The sequence below is a fragment of the Poromitra crassiceps genome (assembly GCF_964638095.1).
Source record: "Poromitra crassiceps genome assembly, chromosome: 6".
NCBI classification, from domain to species: Eukaryota; Metazoa; Chordata; class Actinopteri; order Beryciformes; family Melamphaidae; genus Poromitra; species Poromitra crassiceps.
The window spans coordinates 1,563,921-1,583,020 of NC_139627.1; the positions used below are offsets into that span (position 1 = coordinate 1,563,921).

At 44.4% G+C, this 19,100-nt stretch overlaps 2 protein-coding genes across 2 annotated transcripts in view; one reads left to right on the forward strand and one right to left on the reverse strand.

The window, feature by feature from the left end:
• Positions 1-11: 11 nt before the first annotated feature.
• On the reverse strand, positions 12-13,402 carry LOC310778789 (ninjurin-1; the record flags this gene model as incomplete). The annotated part of the gene is made up of 3 exons (XM_083639235.1): positions 12-154; positions 2,198-2,435; positions 13,364-13,402. 3 exons carry the CDS (start codon positions 13,400-13,402, stop codon positions 12-14), a joined length of 420 nt encoding a protein of 139 aa, XP_083495361.1.
• Positions 13,403-15,564: 2,162 nt separating this feature from the next.
• Positions 15,565-19,100, forward strand: part of LOC310778790 (serine/threonine-protein kinase WNK2) — a gene marked incomplete at both ends in the record, with an annotated part of 86,008 nt that continues 82,472 nt past the window's right edge. Inside the window, one exon of the mRNA XM_083639236.1 lies at positions 15,565-16,227. Within this exon, the coding sequence (XP_083495362.1) occupies positions 15,565-16,227 (663 nt within the window). The remainder of the gene's footprint in view (positions 16,228-19,100) is intronic.

Below are 19,100 nucleotides of genomic sequence, written 5' to 3' on the forward strand. Positions count from 1 at the left end.
TTTGGACCGGCTCAGCCGCCGTGGTTGGGCCTCTGGACTCCCAAGGCAGTGATGAAGATATTGACGACCACTATGATAAACACCAGGCCTGTGGCTACGTTTTCCATAATGTTCAGCCTCCAATGCTTCTGCTCATCATTCAGGTTCCACCGAACTGGGGACACAAATAAGAAATACACGATAACACACAGACTGGATGAAAGTCAAATCTACTGTCAACAGTCTCGGCTATACTAGTCTGGGTCTTAAGCCGGTTTACGGACAACCATAAATCTATCAAATGTTTTATCAAATGTGTATGTGTGATAAGGCCACGTGAGGTTAAAGCAATATACCGTTACTTTACTACCCATCCAAACTCCAGCAACTATCAGGAAGGCATCCTTGTTATTCTGAAGCCATAATCGATCATTAGTAGATTTAATAATGTAAGACTGGCAGATAAATCATTTCTTTGTTCTTTTGAGACAATAAAGCATCTGACTCAAAGTGCACAGCAAGAGGAACACAGTGAGAACAAACTTATATTTGACACAATAACATTGCTTCAGTGAGCTTCTACTCAAGGCCATGTTTATAACGGTGACCTACACAGAAAATGATGTTTTCATAATGACATAGCAAGTTAGCAACTAAGTGTGTGTGTGTGTGTGTGTGTGTGTGTGTGTGTGTGTGTGTGTGTGTGTGTGTGTGTGTGTGTGTGTTTGTTTGCTTGTGGCAGTTTAACCAGAGGTTAAACGGTGTAAGGACCCCCGCCTTTGTGCCTGGCTCAGTGTATCTGACCTGGGGTGGGTGGGTGGTGTGTGTGTGTGTGTGTGTGTGTGTGTGTGTGTGTGTGTGTGTGTGTGTGTGTGTGTGTGTGTGTGTGTGTGTGTGTGTGTGTGTGTGTGTGTGTGTGTGTGTGTGTGTGTGTTTAGGGGGGTGGTATGTAGGCCATTCACATTACGCACTACTGGCTCCATTACAGAGCCAGAGCTGGGGGTGGGGGGGGGGGACTGGGCTGTTGGGGGGGGGGGGGGGGGGGGGGGGTCAGAGGATTTGGGGGAGGGGCGAGGGTCAGAGGGGGCAAGTGTGAACAAATGTGTGACTCTCACATGCTGACTGACCTTCTTTCTGACACACGGTCCTTGTGTAAATCTTTATAATCTTTTGAATATATAATTGAACAAAATTGACATCTCTCTATTGTAGTTCCATTTCAAGACAAGCCATGTTGGAAATATACAGAAAGAGAGGCTCAAGTAATTAATTACAGCAGTTTCTAGGGATGAAACTAAACCAAACAATCATAGCGGGCTTAACAATACTTAACAGTCATACATTATTGATTATTTTAAGGATGTTAAGGATTGCTTAATCTGTTTGGTTCTAAATGTGAACAGTTACTCTCTCTGCGTGGGATAATGTGTGTGATACATGATCATGTATGTATCATGTATGATCATGTGTGTGTGTGTGTGTGATACATGATCATGTATGATGGAAAACTGGATATTGATACTTTATAGATACAGTAGTTCCTTCTCAAACACAGAGAGGATGCTGACATAACGTTACTCCTGTTGGAGCTGAGATGAGTTAAAGCACTTAATGACCCGGCTAAAGTTCAATGACCTACTGGTCAGTTTGTCTGTCGGAGGGAAATTAATTACAGTCAAGATATTGACATTCAGCATCCGAGCCCATCTTCCTGTTTTGTCCACCACAGATGCTCCCATGTGTTCAATGCAGACATCTTTGAAATCATTGCTGTGGGAATAGATGGCACTTTTTCATTTGAATTAGGGGCTTCCTTGCCGCCCGCCACCCCTTTGATTTTTTTTTTAACACTGCAAGACCTTCATAGACATGGCTACACATGCTCTCACACACACGGCAACACACAACTAAACCTACCTCCCACAAACGCTGACAGCAGCAATAAATCACAGTGAACTCTGCCCTGATGGCAGGTGGGGTTGCTATGGTTACGGTTGTTTGTCAGGAGACAGTGGACTTGACAGTGGTGCTGATGATGGGGGTGTGTATTAATAAGGGACAGGGTGAAGAAGATGAAAGACAAAGAAAGGAAAGACAAAGGAAAAAGGAGGTTGAAAGACGTGAAGCTTGCCAGACCACAAACAAAGGCACCTCTGGTTTGCTACCGCTGGTTGGTACATAATATGCAAAACACAGCAGACGCTGTCATTTGGCTCACCTATGAAGATGAGCAGCACCCCGACAGTGACCTGCAGACACAGGGACATGGTGATGAGGGTGGTGATGGGGATGAAGAGGTAGAAGTCGGAGCCCTGGTCCAGCACTGCCTTCAGCTGGGAGGCGTTGGCCATGAGCAGAGCCACGTCCAACATGCTCTCAGCTGCACTCTTCTTATTGGCATAGTGGTTCATGTTCAGGGGGGACGGCCCGTCATGCCAGACATCTGGAGGCGGGTCCTATAGGGACATGAGGAGACAGAAACTCACCATGTATGGCTATGAGACATCTGGAGGCGGGTCCTACAGGGACATGAGGAGACAGAAACTCACTATGTATGGCTATGAGACATCTGGAGGCGGGTCCTACAGGGACATGAGGAGACAGAAACTCACCATGTATGGCTATGAGAAAATTCTTGGAAGTCTTTATCAATGGACGTAAGACAGTAATGTATGCTATATTTTGTTGTCCCCTTGAGAGACAAGACAACCTGTTGTTGTGGCTAACATTAACGTCGTGCTTTCCTGTACATTAATGATGAGTCTATGGTTATCATGCTAGCCTCATTAGCACAACACCCAGCCATTATGGAAGAATGACCTCTGACCTCTGACAACAGATCCATTAGTTGGGCGAAGAGACGATGACACACTATCACTCCCATTAGCACATGGTGAACATGGACATCCGTGTAGGCGTTCCATTAAGCACGTCTCATATGAAGCCTTATAGAGTATGCAGCATGCACAGTCACTTCATTAAGCACGTCTCATATGAAGCCTTATAGAGTATGCAGCATGCACAGTCACTTCATTAAGCACGTCTCATATGAAGCCTTATAGAGTATGCAGCATGCACAGTCACTTCATTAAGCACGTCTCATATGAAGCCTTATAGAGTATGCAGCATGCACAGTCACTTCATTAAGCACGTCTCATATGAAGCCTTATAGAGTATGCAGCATGCACAGTCACTTCATTAAGCACGTCTCATATGAAGCCTTATAGAGTATGCAGCATGCACAGTCACTTCATTAAGCACGTCTCATATGAAGCCTTATAGAGTATGCAGCATGCACAGTCACTTCATTAAGCACGTCTCATATGAAGCCTTATAGAGTATGCAGCATGCACAGTCACTTCATTAAGCACGTCTCATATGAAGCCTTATAGAGTATGCAGCATGCACAGTCACTTCATTAAGCACGTCTCATATGAAGCCTTATAGAGTATGCAGCATGCACAGTCACTTCATTAAGCACGTCTCATATGAAGCCTTATAGAGTATGCAGCATGCACAGTCACTTCATTAAGCACGTCTCATATGAAGCCTTATAGAGTATGCAGCATGCACAGTCACTTCATTAAGCACGTCTCATATGAAGCCTTATAGAGTATGCAGCATGCACAGTCACTTCATTAAGCACGTCTCATATGAAGCCTTATAGAGTATGCAGCATGTACAGTCACTTCATTAAGCACGTCTCATATGAAGCCTTATAGAGTATGCAGCATGTACAGTCACTTCATTAAGCACGTCTCATATGAAGCCTTATAGAGTATGCAGCATGCACAGTCACTTCATTAAGCACGTCTCATATGAAGCCTTATAGAGTATGCAGCATGCACAGTCACTTCATTAAGCACGTCTCATATGAAGCCTTATAGAGTATGCAGCATGCACAGTCACTTCATTAAGCACGTCTCATATGAAGCCTTATAGAGTATGCAGCATGTACAGTCACTTCATTAAGCACGTCTCATATGAAGCCTTATAGAGTATGCAGCATGTACAGTCACTTCATTAAGCACGTCTCATATGAAGCCTTATAGAGTATGCAGCATGCACAGTCACATTAAGCACGTCTCATATGAAGCCTTATAGAGTATGCAGCATGCACAGTCACTTCATTAAGCACGTCTCATATGAAGCCTTATAGAGTATGCAGCATGTACAGTCACTTCCTCTCATATGAAGCCTTATAGAGTATGCAGCATGCACAGTCACTTCCTCACTTGCTATGCTAAGTGCACATCATTCTACCAGCTATGAGCTCATGTGTTTCCTGCACTCTCTTCACCCCATCATGCCACTGTGTTCACGTTCCAAATCAAATGTGTTTGTAAACATAAGCCTACTGATAGTGAGTAATGCTGTGCAGGTCATGTAAGCCTACTGATAGTGAGTAATGCTGTGCAGGTCATGTAAGTCTACTGATAGTGAGTAATGCTGTGCAGGTCATGTAAGCCTACTGATAGTGAGTAATGCTGTGCAGGTCATGTAAGCCTACTGATAGTGAGTAATGCTGTGCAGGTCATGTAAGCCTACTGATAGTGAGTAATGCTGTGCAGGTCATGTAAGCCTACTGATAGTGAGTAATGCTGTGCAGGTCATGTAAGCCTACTGATAGTGAGTAATGCTGTGCGGGTCATGTAAGCCTACTGATAGTGAGTAATGCTGTGCAGGTCATGTAAGCCTACTGATAGTGAGTAATGCTGTGCAGGTCATGTAAGCCTACTGATAGTGAGTAATGCTGTGCAGGTCATGTAAGCCTACTGATAGTGAGTAATGCTGTGCAGGTCATGTAAGCCTACTGATAGTGAGTAATGCTGTGCAGGTCATGTAAGCCTACTGATAGTGAGTAATGCTGTGCAGGTCATGTAAGCCTACTGATAGTGAGTAATGCTGTGCAGGTCATGTAACCTACTGATAGTGAGTAATGCTGTGCGGGTCATGTAACCTACTGATAGTGAGTAATGCTGTGCAGGTCATGTAAGCCTACTGATAGTGAGTAATGCTGTGCAGGTCATGTAACCCTACTGATAGTGAGTAATGCTGTGCAGGTCATGTAAGCCTACTGATAGTGAGTAATGCTGTGCAGGTCATGTAAGCCTACTGATAGTGAGTAATGCTGTGCAGGTCATGTAAGTCTACTGATAGTGAGTAATGCTGTGCGGGTCATGTAAGCCTACTGATAGTGAGTAATGCTGTGCAGTTCATGTAAGTCTACTGATAGTGAGTAATGCTGTGCAGGTCATGTAACCTACTGATAGTGAGTAATGCTGTGCAGGTCATGTAAGCCTACTGATAGTGAGTAATGCTGTGCGGGTCATGTAAGCCTACTGATAGTGAGTAATGCTGTGCAGGTCATGTAAGCCTACTGATAGTGAGTAATGCTGTGCAGGTCATGTAACCTACTGATAGTGAGTAATGCTGTGCGGGTCATGTAACCTACTGATAGTGAGTAATGCTGTGCGGGTCATGTAAGCCTACTGATAGTGAGTAATGCTGTGCAGGTCATGTAAGCCTACTGATAGTGAGTAATGCTGTGCAGGTCATGTAACCTACTGATAGTGAGTAATGCTGTGCAGGTCATGTAACCTACTGATAGTGAGTAATGCTGTGCAGGTCATGTAAGCCTACTGATAGTGAGTAATGCTGTGCAGGTCATGTAACCTACTGATAGTGAGTAATGCTGTGCAGGTCATGTAAGTCTACTGATAGTGAGTAATGCTGTGCAGGTCATGTAAGTCTACTGATAGTGAGTAATGCTGTGCAGGTCATGTAAGCCTACTGATAGTGAGTAATGCTGTGCAGGTCATGTAAGTCTACTGATAGTGAGTAATGCTGTGCAGGTCATGTAAGCCTACTGATAGTGAGTAATGCTGTGCAGGTCATGTAAGCCTACTGATAGTGAGTGATGCTGTGCGGGTCATGTAAGCCTACTGATAGTGAGTAATGCTGTGCAGGTCATGTAACCTACTGATAGTGAGTAATGCTGTGCAGGTCATGTAACCTACTAGTGAGTAATGCTGTGCAGGTCATGTAAGCCTACTGATAGTGAGTAATGCTGTGCAGGTCATGTAACCTACTGATAGTGAGTGATGCTGTGCAGGTCATGTAAGCCTACTGATAGTGAGTGATGCTGTGCAGGTCATGTAAGCCTACTGATAGTGAGTGATGCTGTGCAGGTCATGTAACCTACTGATAGTGAGTAATGCTGTGCAGGTCATGTAACCTACTGATAGTGAGTAATGCTGTGCAGGTCATGTAACCTACTGATAGTGAGTAATGCTGTGCAGGTCATGTAACCTACTGATAGTGAGTAATGCTGTGCAGGTCATGTAAGCCTACTGATAGTGAGTAATGCTGTGCAGGTCATGTAACCTACTGATAGTGAGTAATGCTGTGCAGGTCATGTAAGCCTACTGATAGTGAGTAACGCTGTGCAGGTCATGTAAGCCTACTGATAGTGAGTAATGCTGTGCAGGTCATGTAACCTACTGATAGTGAGTAATGTTGTGCAGGTCATGTAAGCCTACTGATAGTGAGTAATGCTGTGCAGGTCATGTAAGCCTACTGATAGTGAGTAATGCTGTGCAGGTCATGTAACCTACTGATAGTGAGTAATGCTGTGCGGGTCATGTAACCTACTGATAGTGAGTAATGCTGTGCGGGTCATGTAAGTCTACTGATAGTGAGTAATGCTGTGCGGGTCATGTAACCTACTGATAGTGAGTAATGCTGTGCGGGTCATGTAACCTACTGATAGTGAGTAATGCTGTGCGGGTCATGTAACCTACTGATAGTGAGTAATGCTGTGCGGGTCATGTAAGCCTACTGATAGTGAGTAATGCTGTGCAGGTCATGTAAGCCTACTGATAGTGAGTGATGCTGTGCAGGTCATGTAAGCCTACTGATAGTGAGTGATGCTGTGCAGGTCATGTAACCTACTGATAGTGAGTAATGCTGTGCAGGTCATGTAACCTACTGATAGTGAGTAATGCTGTGCAGGTCATGTAACCTACTGATAGTGAGTAATGCTGTGCAGGTCATGTAACCTACTGATAGTGAGTAATGCTGTGCAGGTCATGTAAGCCTACTGATAGTGAGTAATGCTGTGCAGGTCATGTAACCTACTGATAGTGAGTAATGCTGTGCAGGTCATGTAAGCCTACTGATAGTGAGTAACGCTGTGCAGGTCATGTAAGCCTACTGATAGTGAGTAATGCTGTGCAGGTCATGTAACCTACTGATAGTGAGTAATGTTGTGCAGGTCATGTAAGCCTACTGATAGTGAGTAATGTTGTGCAGGTCATGTAAGCCTACTGATAGTGAGTGATGCTGTGCGGGTCATGTAACCTACTGATAGTGAGTAATGCTGTGCAGGTCATGTAACCTACTGATAGTGAGTAATGTTGTGCAGGTCATGTAAGCCTACTGATAGTGAGTAATGCTGTGCAGGTCATGTAAGCCTACTGATAGTGAGTGATGCTGTGCGGGTCATGTAAGCCTACTGATAGTGAGTAATGCTGTGCAGGTCATGTAACCTACTGATAGTGAGTAATGCTGTGCAGGTCATGTAACCTACTAGTGAGTAATGCTGTGCAGGTCATGTAAGTCTACTGATAGTGAGTAATGCTGTGCGGGTCATGTAACCTACTGATAGTGAGTAATGCTGTGCGGGTCATGTAACCTACTGATAGTGAGTAATGCTGTGCAGGACATGTAAGCCTACTGATAGTGAGTAATGCTGTGCGGGTCATGTAACCTACTGATAGTGAGTAATGCTGTGCGGGTCATGTAAGCCTACTGATAGTGAGTAATGCTGTGCAGGTCATGTAACCTACTGATAGTGAGTAATGCTGTGCGGGTCATGTAAGCCTACTGATAGTGAGTAATGCTGTGCAGGTCATGTAAGCCTACTGATAGTGAGTAATGCTGTGCAGGTCATGTAAGCCTACTGATAGTGAGTAATGCTGTGCAGATCATGTAAGCCTACTGATAGTGAGTAATGCTGTGCAGGTCATGTAAGCCTACTGATAGTGAGTAATGCTGTGCAGGTCATGTAACCTACTGATAGTGAGTAATGCTGTGCAGGTCATGTAACCTACTGATAGTGTCCGCAAAGACTTTGCTGATGGTGCCAATCCTCTCTGCTGCTCACATGAAATGATCAGCGGCTTTCGTCGATGTTCTCCCTCAACGTTGTGGTCTAACTTTTTTACACTCACCCGGCCTTTTAACCCGGCAGCTGCGGAGAGAGCAGACGTTTAAAGTGAGAGATGAACTGAACCACAGAGCTGGTATATGGACCATCTTGCCTCCACTCCAGGAATAGAGACAAGGGGGGGGGGGGGCGGGAACACTTGAAAGATGTGTTTGTGGAGAGAGGAGAGAGCAGCACCCTTTAATTTGCTACCGGGTACAGCTGAATTACCATGCTTAGGAAATGTACCGCAATCAGTTGGCATGGTGTGTAGTTGATGTAAAGTAGTACTGAAAGTAAGTGTGGTGATGGTGTGTATACTGTATTGTGTGTGTAGGAGGTTGAGGTAGGGGCGTGTAGTGTTGGTGGTCTGGCTGCAATAATGATGTTGATGAGTTGTTTCAACCCCGTGAGATAATTACCTGACAAGCTGTTCTCTTAATACGCCATTGCCTTTAATAGCACACGGGTTGCATGTGTCACTTGGCAAATTGCTCATTTTGGCTTATCGTTTGACATGTCATTATGCGAGGCGGTGAACATGGCAGAGGCAAGCGAACAACAGCTTCAGAACATGTCTTCCTGAGCTTTCTCCATCCCCCTTTTCAGTCGGGAGCCACAATGCCGCACAAAACAACTCATGACAAGGAATAAACAACTCAAATAAACAACATGTTTCCCTACATTCCACCAGAAAGCCAATGGAACATCATGGTATAAACATCATGGTATAGTCAGTGGCCTTGTGACAGTGACTTGTGCTCCAAACGGTCACGATGTGTCGCGGTCAGCCATTCTGCTCTCAAACACTGAACACATGGCTTTTCAAAGACAGCCCTTTATCGCCCTGTCAACAGACCTCAGTCAGAGAATGGCTGTTGTGAGATCACAGGTTTGAATGGCCTGTCCTTAAAAAGTGCAGCCAGTGTGTCCAAGAACACAGCACATGCATTTTTGTCCACAATTTGTCCACAATTCAATGGAGACAATGGAGTTCTCTTTCTTGACTTCCCAATTCTCTTTTAGTGATAAATAAACCGGACAAACACATAGAGGCTACCTACCCAGAGTGAGGCTAACCCAAGCTATTAGCCTATACTCAAGATGAGTCATGCTGTCGTCCACCACTACTGATGTCATATGGCTGGATTTACATCACAGCAGAGGAGCCGTGTCTTTGTGAATATGGGCTACAGCAGGCATGTCCAAAAGTCCCGCCCGGGGGGCCAATTGCGGCCTGTGGACCAATTTTAAGTGGCCCTCGGCTTGTCTCTCAAAACATAATATATGTGGCCCTCCACACAGTGTTGGTTAATCACAGGCAGAACTCATGTTAAAACATAATATATGTGGCCCTCCACACAGTGTTGGTTAATCACAGGCAGAACTCATGTTTTCAGGTGGTAGACAAAATCCTTCGAGTACAATTGCATTGTTTGTGATTTTTTTAAATAACCCATATGATGCGAGAAGCAGCTGGCACCCCGGTATCATCATATTATCTAATCTGGCCCCCATTCAAAAAGAGTTTGGACACCACTGGGCTACAGCATAGTAATATCCAGCCATGAGTGAAAACAAAATCAAAAGAAATCTACACACTTGAAATCCCAAATTACAGGATACATCTGATTCAGGCCTTCATTTGAATAACTTAAAATTGAAAGAACAAAAATAATTCAGCCCACATTTGCATTTTTGCGCTGACTTTTATTTTCCCGTTTGAGTTACAGCTCGCTCGTCAATCACCCAGCCACTACGAACAGATCCATTGTTGTTTTTGACCCAACCTAAAAACCAAAGGTTCTCATTAAAAGTCAACTGCTCTCCACTGGTCCTAGTGTTCAATGCTTATTTTTGTGATGAATTATTCAAAGTGCATTCCTGATCTGAAATAGACTCATGGGACCCCCTGAAGAGAGTGGTGAGAGGGTGTCGGAAGGGAAGAGAGTGGAAGCAATAGAGGAAGTTTGTTTTAAGTCTATTGCCTCTCAGGCCTTGACTGTGGGCTCTCAAGACTGTGGGCTCTCAAGATAGATATAGCAGTAGCTAGTAGATATAACAGTAGCTAACACTATCTAACATCCTTATATCCCCTGAATTAGGTTAGGGATAATTTTGACTGTCACTTGTTCTTTCCTATGTGGGTGAGCGTGGTGGTTCAAAGAAACCCCAGGGTGTCTGTGTCAGCCCTCCTTCTCAGCAACCCAGCAGCCTTTCACTCAGGTGTGAATGAAGCGTTCTCACTGCAGCCCCATCGGTGCAGACAGCAGCGATGCCCTCATAAATAACTTCCCTGCAAGCACCACGGGGAGACCACCTGCTTTGATCTGCAAGACCCTGCCCCACTGCTAGCTACAGACACTGATTTCTGCTCGCTGAGCTCTAACGGTCTACTCAGCTAGATTGGATCCAAACCTAAAACTTCATCTAACCAATGTATCAGCACTTTTTTTCAATGGGGTATTCTAATGCCGCGGCTACATTTTTGGCAGCAAGAGAAATGAACCCATTGAACTTCTAGTCTCCGAGCAAGAGAAATGAACCCATTGAACTTCTCATCGAACGCTCACCCAATCCTCAGCTTCCCTCCACATCATCATCACGGTGTAGTGGCCATCGATCACAGTGAGGCAGTGTGTTAGCCGTGCTGAATTACTGCTACGTCACTTTACTGTGGGCGTAGGCCATGATGACTAACTTCTTTCCAGTTCGTTCTGTATCAAGACACTGTGTAGACATATCTTTGCAGCAACAATGCAAGGCATACACAGCATGGCGGGATACTGCAGCATCATGTATTGTCTAGTTCCTGGATGGTGTATGATGATGAACAAGCAAACTGCCTCTAAAAACTGGGTGTGTGTGTTTGGTCTCCTCTCTTCTTCGTGCATCAGCACTTCTTTGCTCTCCATCCATCAAGTGCCATCAACAGCCTCCTTCTCTCGTTCACCTCAAACTGGCTCCCTTCCAGTTGGCGGATCGACCCGACTGTAAATCTAATTTCCATGATTCTCTGTTGGGCTTTTAGTTTTTTCACAGCCCCTACACACGCTGCAATGCAAACAGAGCTTTCTCACGGCACGCTGGATGGATCAATGCAAACAGAGCTTTCTCACGGCACGCTGGATGGATGATGTTGGATCTCTGCTCTGGACTCCCCTCGGTGGAGTGAAACAGTTGCTCGTTCCAGTCGCAGTGTGACGGCTGGTGATAATCAGAGGGGAAGAAAAAGACAAACTGAGAATAAATGTGCCAACAGAGGAATTGGAAACCTATGGAAAGTCTGCATGGTAAATGGTAAATGGTAAATGGTAAATGGTAAATGGTAAATGGTAAATGGCCTGCATTTATATAGCGCTTTTATCCAAAGCGCTTTACCATCAGTAGGTACATTCACCCATTCATACACCGATGGCGGCAGGCTACCACGCAGGGTGCTGGCACACCATCAGGAGCAATTTGGGGTTCAGTATCCTGCCCAAGGGCACTTCGACATGCAGACTGGAGGAGGCGGGAATCAAACCACCGACCTCTTTCATCCAAAGCGATTAGTGGACTACCCGCTCTACCTCCTGAGCTACAGCCGCCCCCCTGCATTAAAAGTCTGCTGTCCACAAAACACCCATGGGTTGATTCCTATATATGGTATTGACTCGTGCTGTTGGGAGACACATTGTATTGACTCGTGCTGTTGGGAGACACATTGTATTGACTCGTGCTGTTGGGAGACACATTGTAAATGACACCGATTGCTCATTTTATCGAGCGTAACGATATTCCATTATGTTTCTGTTGGCTGAGCTCTGACAGTCACAGGGAAATGTCTCTGGCTGCCAAGGTCCATCGCTCTCTCTCTCTCTCTCTCTCTCTCCACTCTCTCTGCCCTCTCTCTCTCACACACATACACATCTATCTGAAATTAAATGGAGCCATTAGGACAGTGACTGTAGAGATGGCTCAGTAAACGCCCATTCGCTTGCCCTGTAAAGATGGATGCAGCATATTGGATGCTGAACTGGGCCCATATTGTAATAACTTGGAAAATGGCAACTTTAACCACCGCATCAAATACAAGAAACACTCCATCAAGTTAACAGTTAATTCAGCAATTCAAACGGCTGCGGAATGAAGGGTGACATTATGTTAAGTGTGTGTGTGTGTGTATGTGTGTGTGTGTGTGTGTGTGTGTGTGTGTGTGTGTGTGTGTGTGTGTGTGTGTGTGTGCGTGCGTGCGTGCGTGTGTGTGTGTGTGTGTTTTCTCTTGTCGGTGAATTAGAAACAAAGGGGATCATTCATTATTCATGAGGTCACTCAGGTACCAACAATACTTTCTTCCACCAGAACCAGACTGTCATCTGACCCAACCCCGAGCAGGCATGCCTGCACAGGGATAAGGATCTCTCTCTGGACTGTTTTAATTCACTTTCTCTGTGGACATGCAATGTATCTAGGCTACCTACTTAGCCTAGTTTTTAGTTTCCTGAAATTTGCACATTGTTTGCCCTAATTTATGCATGATATGTAGAAGATGGCATGAAAATTCAGAAACCATGTCACTGGATATCATCACTATCTCATATCACTCTATTCCCCCCATTCTCCTTTGCAGGTATACTGTATCTACATGTCTACAATTGTAAGAAACCATTTGATAAGCTTGTAAGGCATCAAAATATTGCCCAAATTAGTTACTCCCCTTTCGTTGTGCAAACTACAAGCAGTAGGCTATTCACATTTTACATTCTGAATTGAGACACGTTTTAAGATATACAAAAAATGGCCAACAAATATTTTGTATGGACTCACATTCATTCAAAATGTAGTTTGTCTGAGTGCTTGAAATATAATTTTGGAATATGCTACACTTGCAGATTATCAACAGCCTAAAGAAAGAAAATTATTTCCAGAGCCCAAACTAAATTTAGAATGAATTTCATCTCAAACTAAATACATTTTGCAGCCTGTAAATTGAAACATCTAGCGTTGGCTATTCTGTACAATGTGTGAAATAGCCTATTTTTCGCAGTAGCCTATGGCAAGATAGTTTAAGACCCTGTCATTAACATTACCGGTGTGCTGCAACAATAGTGTCCTATTGTAATAGTAGCCTATGATGGCTGACTATGGCATTCACTTGTTCCCCTTATGAAGAAAGATCCTCAGATGTCTTACCTCGGTCCCACTTCCTCTGCTGACACTCCTGTCCATCATGTCCCCATCAATTAGAGCTCCGAGAATAGTAGTCGCAGTCTAGATCCGTGGTAGGTGCTTAGGGAAGTGGGGCTGCATCCTGCATGCAACACCCAGCCTATGACATAGTTAGTACAGTAGACATAGAGTTGTTCTATTAGGGTGACATTATATATATATATATATATATATATATATATATATATATATATATATATATATATATATATATATATACATATATATACATACATATACATACATATACATACATACACACACACGCGCGCACACACACACACACACACACACACACACACACACACACACACACACACACACACACACACACACACATATATATATGTATATGTATATATATATATATATATATATATATATATATATATGTATATGTATGTATATATATATATATATATATATATATATATATATATTAGGGAAACCCTAGGCTCGCCCGCATGCAGCTCGGCCTCGCCCGCAGCTCGGCTGCTGAGTGGCCTCGCCTGCTCTATTGGAATGCGGAGCCGCAGCGCGCATTTGCCCAACTTTGCATCACTGATGACATCACTGTCACTGATGATGTCCCAATGCCTATGACATCACTGATTATGTCCCAATGCCTATGACATCATCAGTGATGTCATAAGTGTCATAAGATGATTTTTTTGCAATAATTATGTCACTGATGACATCACTGATGATTGATGTCATAGACATTGTGACATCATCAGTGGGACAAAAATAGAAACAGAGCCCACTTACGAAACAGAGTCCACTTTTTATATAAGAAGATATATCATATTCTCTACAGAGAAACAGAGATAGAGGATTGGAGGAGGCTGCGAGGGCGTGAGAGACATTTTTTATAAGCGACAACACTGGATTGTGTAACGTTACCTTTTGACCGCTTTGCTTTTTAGTTACACAAATTCTCGACTGCTGTTTTGAGTCTTGAATATGTTTAAGCTTTGCTGAATGATGCACAGCGGCGCAGCATGCGCTCGTGGCTCTCCAGGCTGTCACGCAGCGTGCTGTTTGATTGGGTGTCCTCCACTCGTTACCAGGGGCGTGGAACCAGGCTTGGCTGAATGGGAAACACTCACCGTCCACTGGCAGCATATTAAACCGAGCGTGGACAGACGGTGACGAGTGAAACAGTTGTCCACGTCAATTCTTTGCGGAGGGGACGACAGGACAAACTGAATGGTGCGGTCTGCTGCTTCTCAACACGCTTCAAAAGCGACTCACCATTGACACGACTCGGCACCATCGTCTCGCGCTCGCTTCTTTTGATCACACCGAGGAGAGGGATGAGCCGCGCCAGGACCTGGAAGGAGATAAATCACATATTCGCCAACATTTTTCTCGTCATGGTGGTGGGCTCTGTGTGTAGTTAGCGTAACCGAGAGCGAATTGAACCCGAAGTTGTGCGTCGTTGTCCCTGGATATTGTCCATGAAAACGAGGATGTATTGGTGCGTTTGAAAGTCCGCCTTTTGTCGTGGACTGTCAGCTAATAACGTTAGCGAGGTTTTCCTACTAACGTAACGTTACTGGCCCTGGTGTGCTGGCCCGACTTCAGCCAGGTTGTTTGGCCGGTTTAATTTGGTAAGTCATGTCTCCCTTTCCCTATGTTGCTCACTAGATGTAACGTTAATGTGTAGCAGCTAAATAAATGAGGTGGTATAAACGTTAGCTAGCAAACGTTATGTCAGAATTGGGCTAATGTCGCTCGCGCCAGCGTGTCAGTTTGTCATGATGCACCTGGTGATGCTTCCTGCTAATCTGTTCTTTACACTCGTGGGCTTGTTGTTGTCTCATCCGCTTGCTTTTCATGACACGGGGGAACTAACTTGCACTCTGTTACAACGGCCATGCATTACCCCAACACATATCTTCAACGTTACATGTTCAGTACCTTGCAAACCAGGGAGTTATTGGATTTTGTTTTTTCTAACTCGCTATATTTCTTTTTCAGCTCTTGTGAATGAAACGCCGTCTATGTCGCCCAGCCTTCACTGTTGATCCGGGCCCTTTGCTGGCAAACTGCGTCACCGAGTGGGCGCTGCAGGTATTCAGCTCAAACCTCAGTGCTGGGAAGTCTAGCCATGTAGCAGATATCACCTGGGAATCACAAAGTGACTGAACTTCTAAATCACCATGGAGATACCGGGGGATGCCTCAAACTCTGAGGCCTCCCAGGAACTGAAATGTCCATCTGTACCTAACTCTCAATGTGAAGGCAACATCAATTTGTGCGACACCCCCAACGGCGACGGAAACGTCAATAGTGTGGACTCCTCGACAGGAGTGAGAGGTGGGAGTGACCCCAGTGAATACCCTCCCTCCAATTATCAGCTGATTGTGCGTCAGCGATTCATCAGGAGAAGTCTGTGGTTCTCGGACTCAGATGAGCAGGCTTTTGAAGCACCAGAATGTGATAACAGGAGTAAGATCCTAAATATAAACCTGCGCACAATAGTTGACAGGACACGGGGGACTAGGTCCACGGTGCAGGAGGGTTCTAGCACTGAAAGTCAAGGCGGGCAAAAAGACAGTGCGACGGAGAGCGCCAGTGCTGATGAGGAGAAGGAGAAATGTGGGGATTCATTGAATGTTACATGTGGTGATGGTGGTAAAACCGCTGTTATCAAAGCAGCAAGCGAGGAGAACGAGGAGGAGGCCGAGATGAAAGCAGTCTCCACATCTCCAGGAGGAAGGTTTCTCAAGTTTGATATTGAGCTGGGGCGAGGGTCCTTCAAGACTGTCTATAAGGGCCTGGATACAGAGACCTGGGTGGAGGTTGCCTGGTGTGAGCTGCAGGTACAGTACCATAACTGTCCACTTGATGATTTACAACCCAATTTCTGTGACGCCAACGTATAGTGTCAGTTTTTAGGCTAGGAAAAACAGCTGCACATCACTTAGTGCTGCATTAGGTCAGAAAAGACGCATAACACCCTTAGGTGCTATGCTTACAGATGGGTGAGGAAGGCAGGCACTGCAGTATAAATTTTTTTTTTTAATTATGCGCCTACTTTCACAACTAGTAATTTGTGATATTAATATTTTGCCAGTCTTTTCTTCTCTGTGATTGAAGACACACAGTTTGATTTTCACAGAGTGATTTCTGTTAGCAGAGCAATAATGCCTGACACAGGAAGCCCTCTCTTTGCTCTCAGAGACAGGAAGTTCACAGTTCACACATCATGACAGTATAATGGTGATGTCTACAGGGAGCTGTCAATCAGACGGACTCCCATGAGGCAGTGCTTCAAGTTGCAAAAGGCTTCCTACTAAATGTTAAATGGTTTACACAGGAAAAGTGATTGACAAGCATTAGCCATTGACGTGGTGGATACGCATGCCTGCACTGTAGTAGAGATCAGCAGTTTTGCAAGTGCACCACAAGAGAGAGTCTATCTTGTCTTTTACACAGACACAGGAAAATCACAAGCTTAGACTGTGCAAAGGTATTAACTCATTATTTCCGTCCTTTAGAGACTTCAGTAGGGATTATCTCTCTCTCTCCCTCTCTCTCCCAGGAGGCTTAAGAGGACTACAGTAAGCATGATTGGCCCCCTCATAGAATACATGAGTCACGGTGACCTTTTATTCTCTTACTCTTTAACCATTCAGGTTAAAACTGAGTAGACATACAGTACATACTCAAACGTCAGCTTGACCAGTGGGTGCCAGGCGAGTAAATAGTGTGATTTCACTATCCCTCTGACGTCACGCGAGCAAAGAGGGGGCAGCACAGGACCCGGAACTGGGGGTAACTCACCATTCAAAACAATGTGATGTGAATTTTGTAAATAAACAAGACACGTATGTGGTCTGAGCTTCGGTTTTTAGCCCGAATATTACAAAATACCCCACTGATTCATGACGGGTCTAAAGTCATGTTATAGCAGTCAGGCGCACTTAGTAGTGACAAGCAAAGACAACAGTAAAACGTCAGGTTTTTGTATTGAGTTTGGCGTCAGTGGGTGTAACCTCGTACCCCCAGCGTTGCATAGCAAGTTAGCAACAACACCGGAAGTAACTCCAGAGTGGCCTTACAAATAGCTTTCACGAGCACCTGTTCTCTCCCCTTCTACATTTTAGTATACCTCCACTGTTCACATCAGCTGCGTCGAGTGAGTCACATTTTTCGGGAGCTGCACGCCGCCTGTGCCTGCAAAGCTCACCAGACATGGCATAGCCCTACGGTGAGGGCTTTGACGCCTGGCCATAAATCTCACTTAATTTCGAACATTCGAATCGATTACCCTTCATCTTAACTCCAATCATTTGCCCAGTTGATCATGTCATGTGTGATGACAACGTTGTCACAGACAGTAGTCATTGTACTGGACAGTACATGAGATGCTTGGGTGCCCCCTGTCCCAGCGTGTCTGCAGGATGTGTGCTGTGCTAACTCCCTGCCTCCCTCCCTCTGTGCGACAGGAGGTAGTCAGACAGGAAGCAGCTGAAGTTCGCTGTAGCCTGCTGGGAACCGTGTGGCGGCCCTGTGGCCTCAATACTTTGCTTAGGCTACTGAAAACATGCCGGGTCAGTAGCCTACAGACTTAAGGGGTAAAGGAATGCAGGCTAGTTACATTGAAAATAATTGACCCTGTTATTTATGTCTGTTGCTGCACCACAAGACAATGACACATCTCTCACAGAAAGGCTTTTGAAGATGTGATATTGGCTAGGAGTGAGTATGCTTGGCTTGTGGGAGTGAGTATGCTTGGCTTGTGGGAGTGAGTATGCTTGGCTTGTGGAGTGAGTATGCTTGGCTTGTGGGAGTGAGTATGCTTGGCTTGTGGGAGTGAGTATGCTTGGCTTGTGGGAGTGATTATGCTTGGCTTGTGTCAGGAAGGATAGCCCTGAGAGACACAGGATGACTTCACTTGGACGATGATGTCATGCAAGCTAATGGGTGCAGGTGAAGAATTCATTATCTCCCTCAGCTATGTGACGCTTAACCACAACCACAAAACTCCCCCTAGTGGACAGTCAATAATAAGACTTTATACAATAGTCATTTTCTCATGGTCATATATTTGCCATTGTTGTTGTTGTCTTAAGGTTTTGTAGCTTTGAGCTGGTATAAAAACCGTTGAATAAACAAAATTCTGTGCTGACCTGATCATTGTTACATCAGAGGGCTCGGCCCTCTGTTGCATCAGCTTCCAGAGTAGATCACAACCATTGATTGAGACTTTGCTTCAATGGCCAAGTCGATCGGGTCACATGGGGCTTTCTTCAGTCGATCAGAATTACTTATCGTGAGCTCAAGTTGATTAATCATACCTTTTATATAATATGGTCTCACACTAGCCATATGGTCTCACACTAGTGAGGAGTGTAGATAGTTGACCATAACAATTTAAATGTTATACTGAATAACATAGTGATGTTGCGTTTTGTCAGTCAAGATCTATTTAAATTGGATAATTTATAAATCCAAAAATGTATGTAATTATTATAATTATATTAATTATAGTCACACAATTGGGGGAAAATCTCCTTGTTAGCCAGTCATCCGTATCTTAATGTAGGACTTATAAATGCCTTATATATTTTTTTTTTATAAATGCCTAAGAATTAAAAAATAATATCAAAATCCCTTTACTTTTACTTCCTGAAAAAAATGCATATTAGTGGAATATCACCAATTTCTGTTTTTCTTAACTAATTTATCC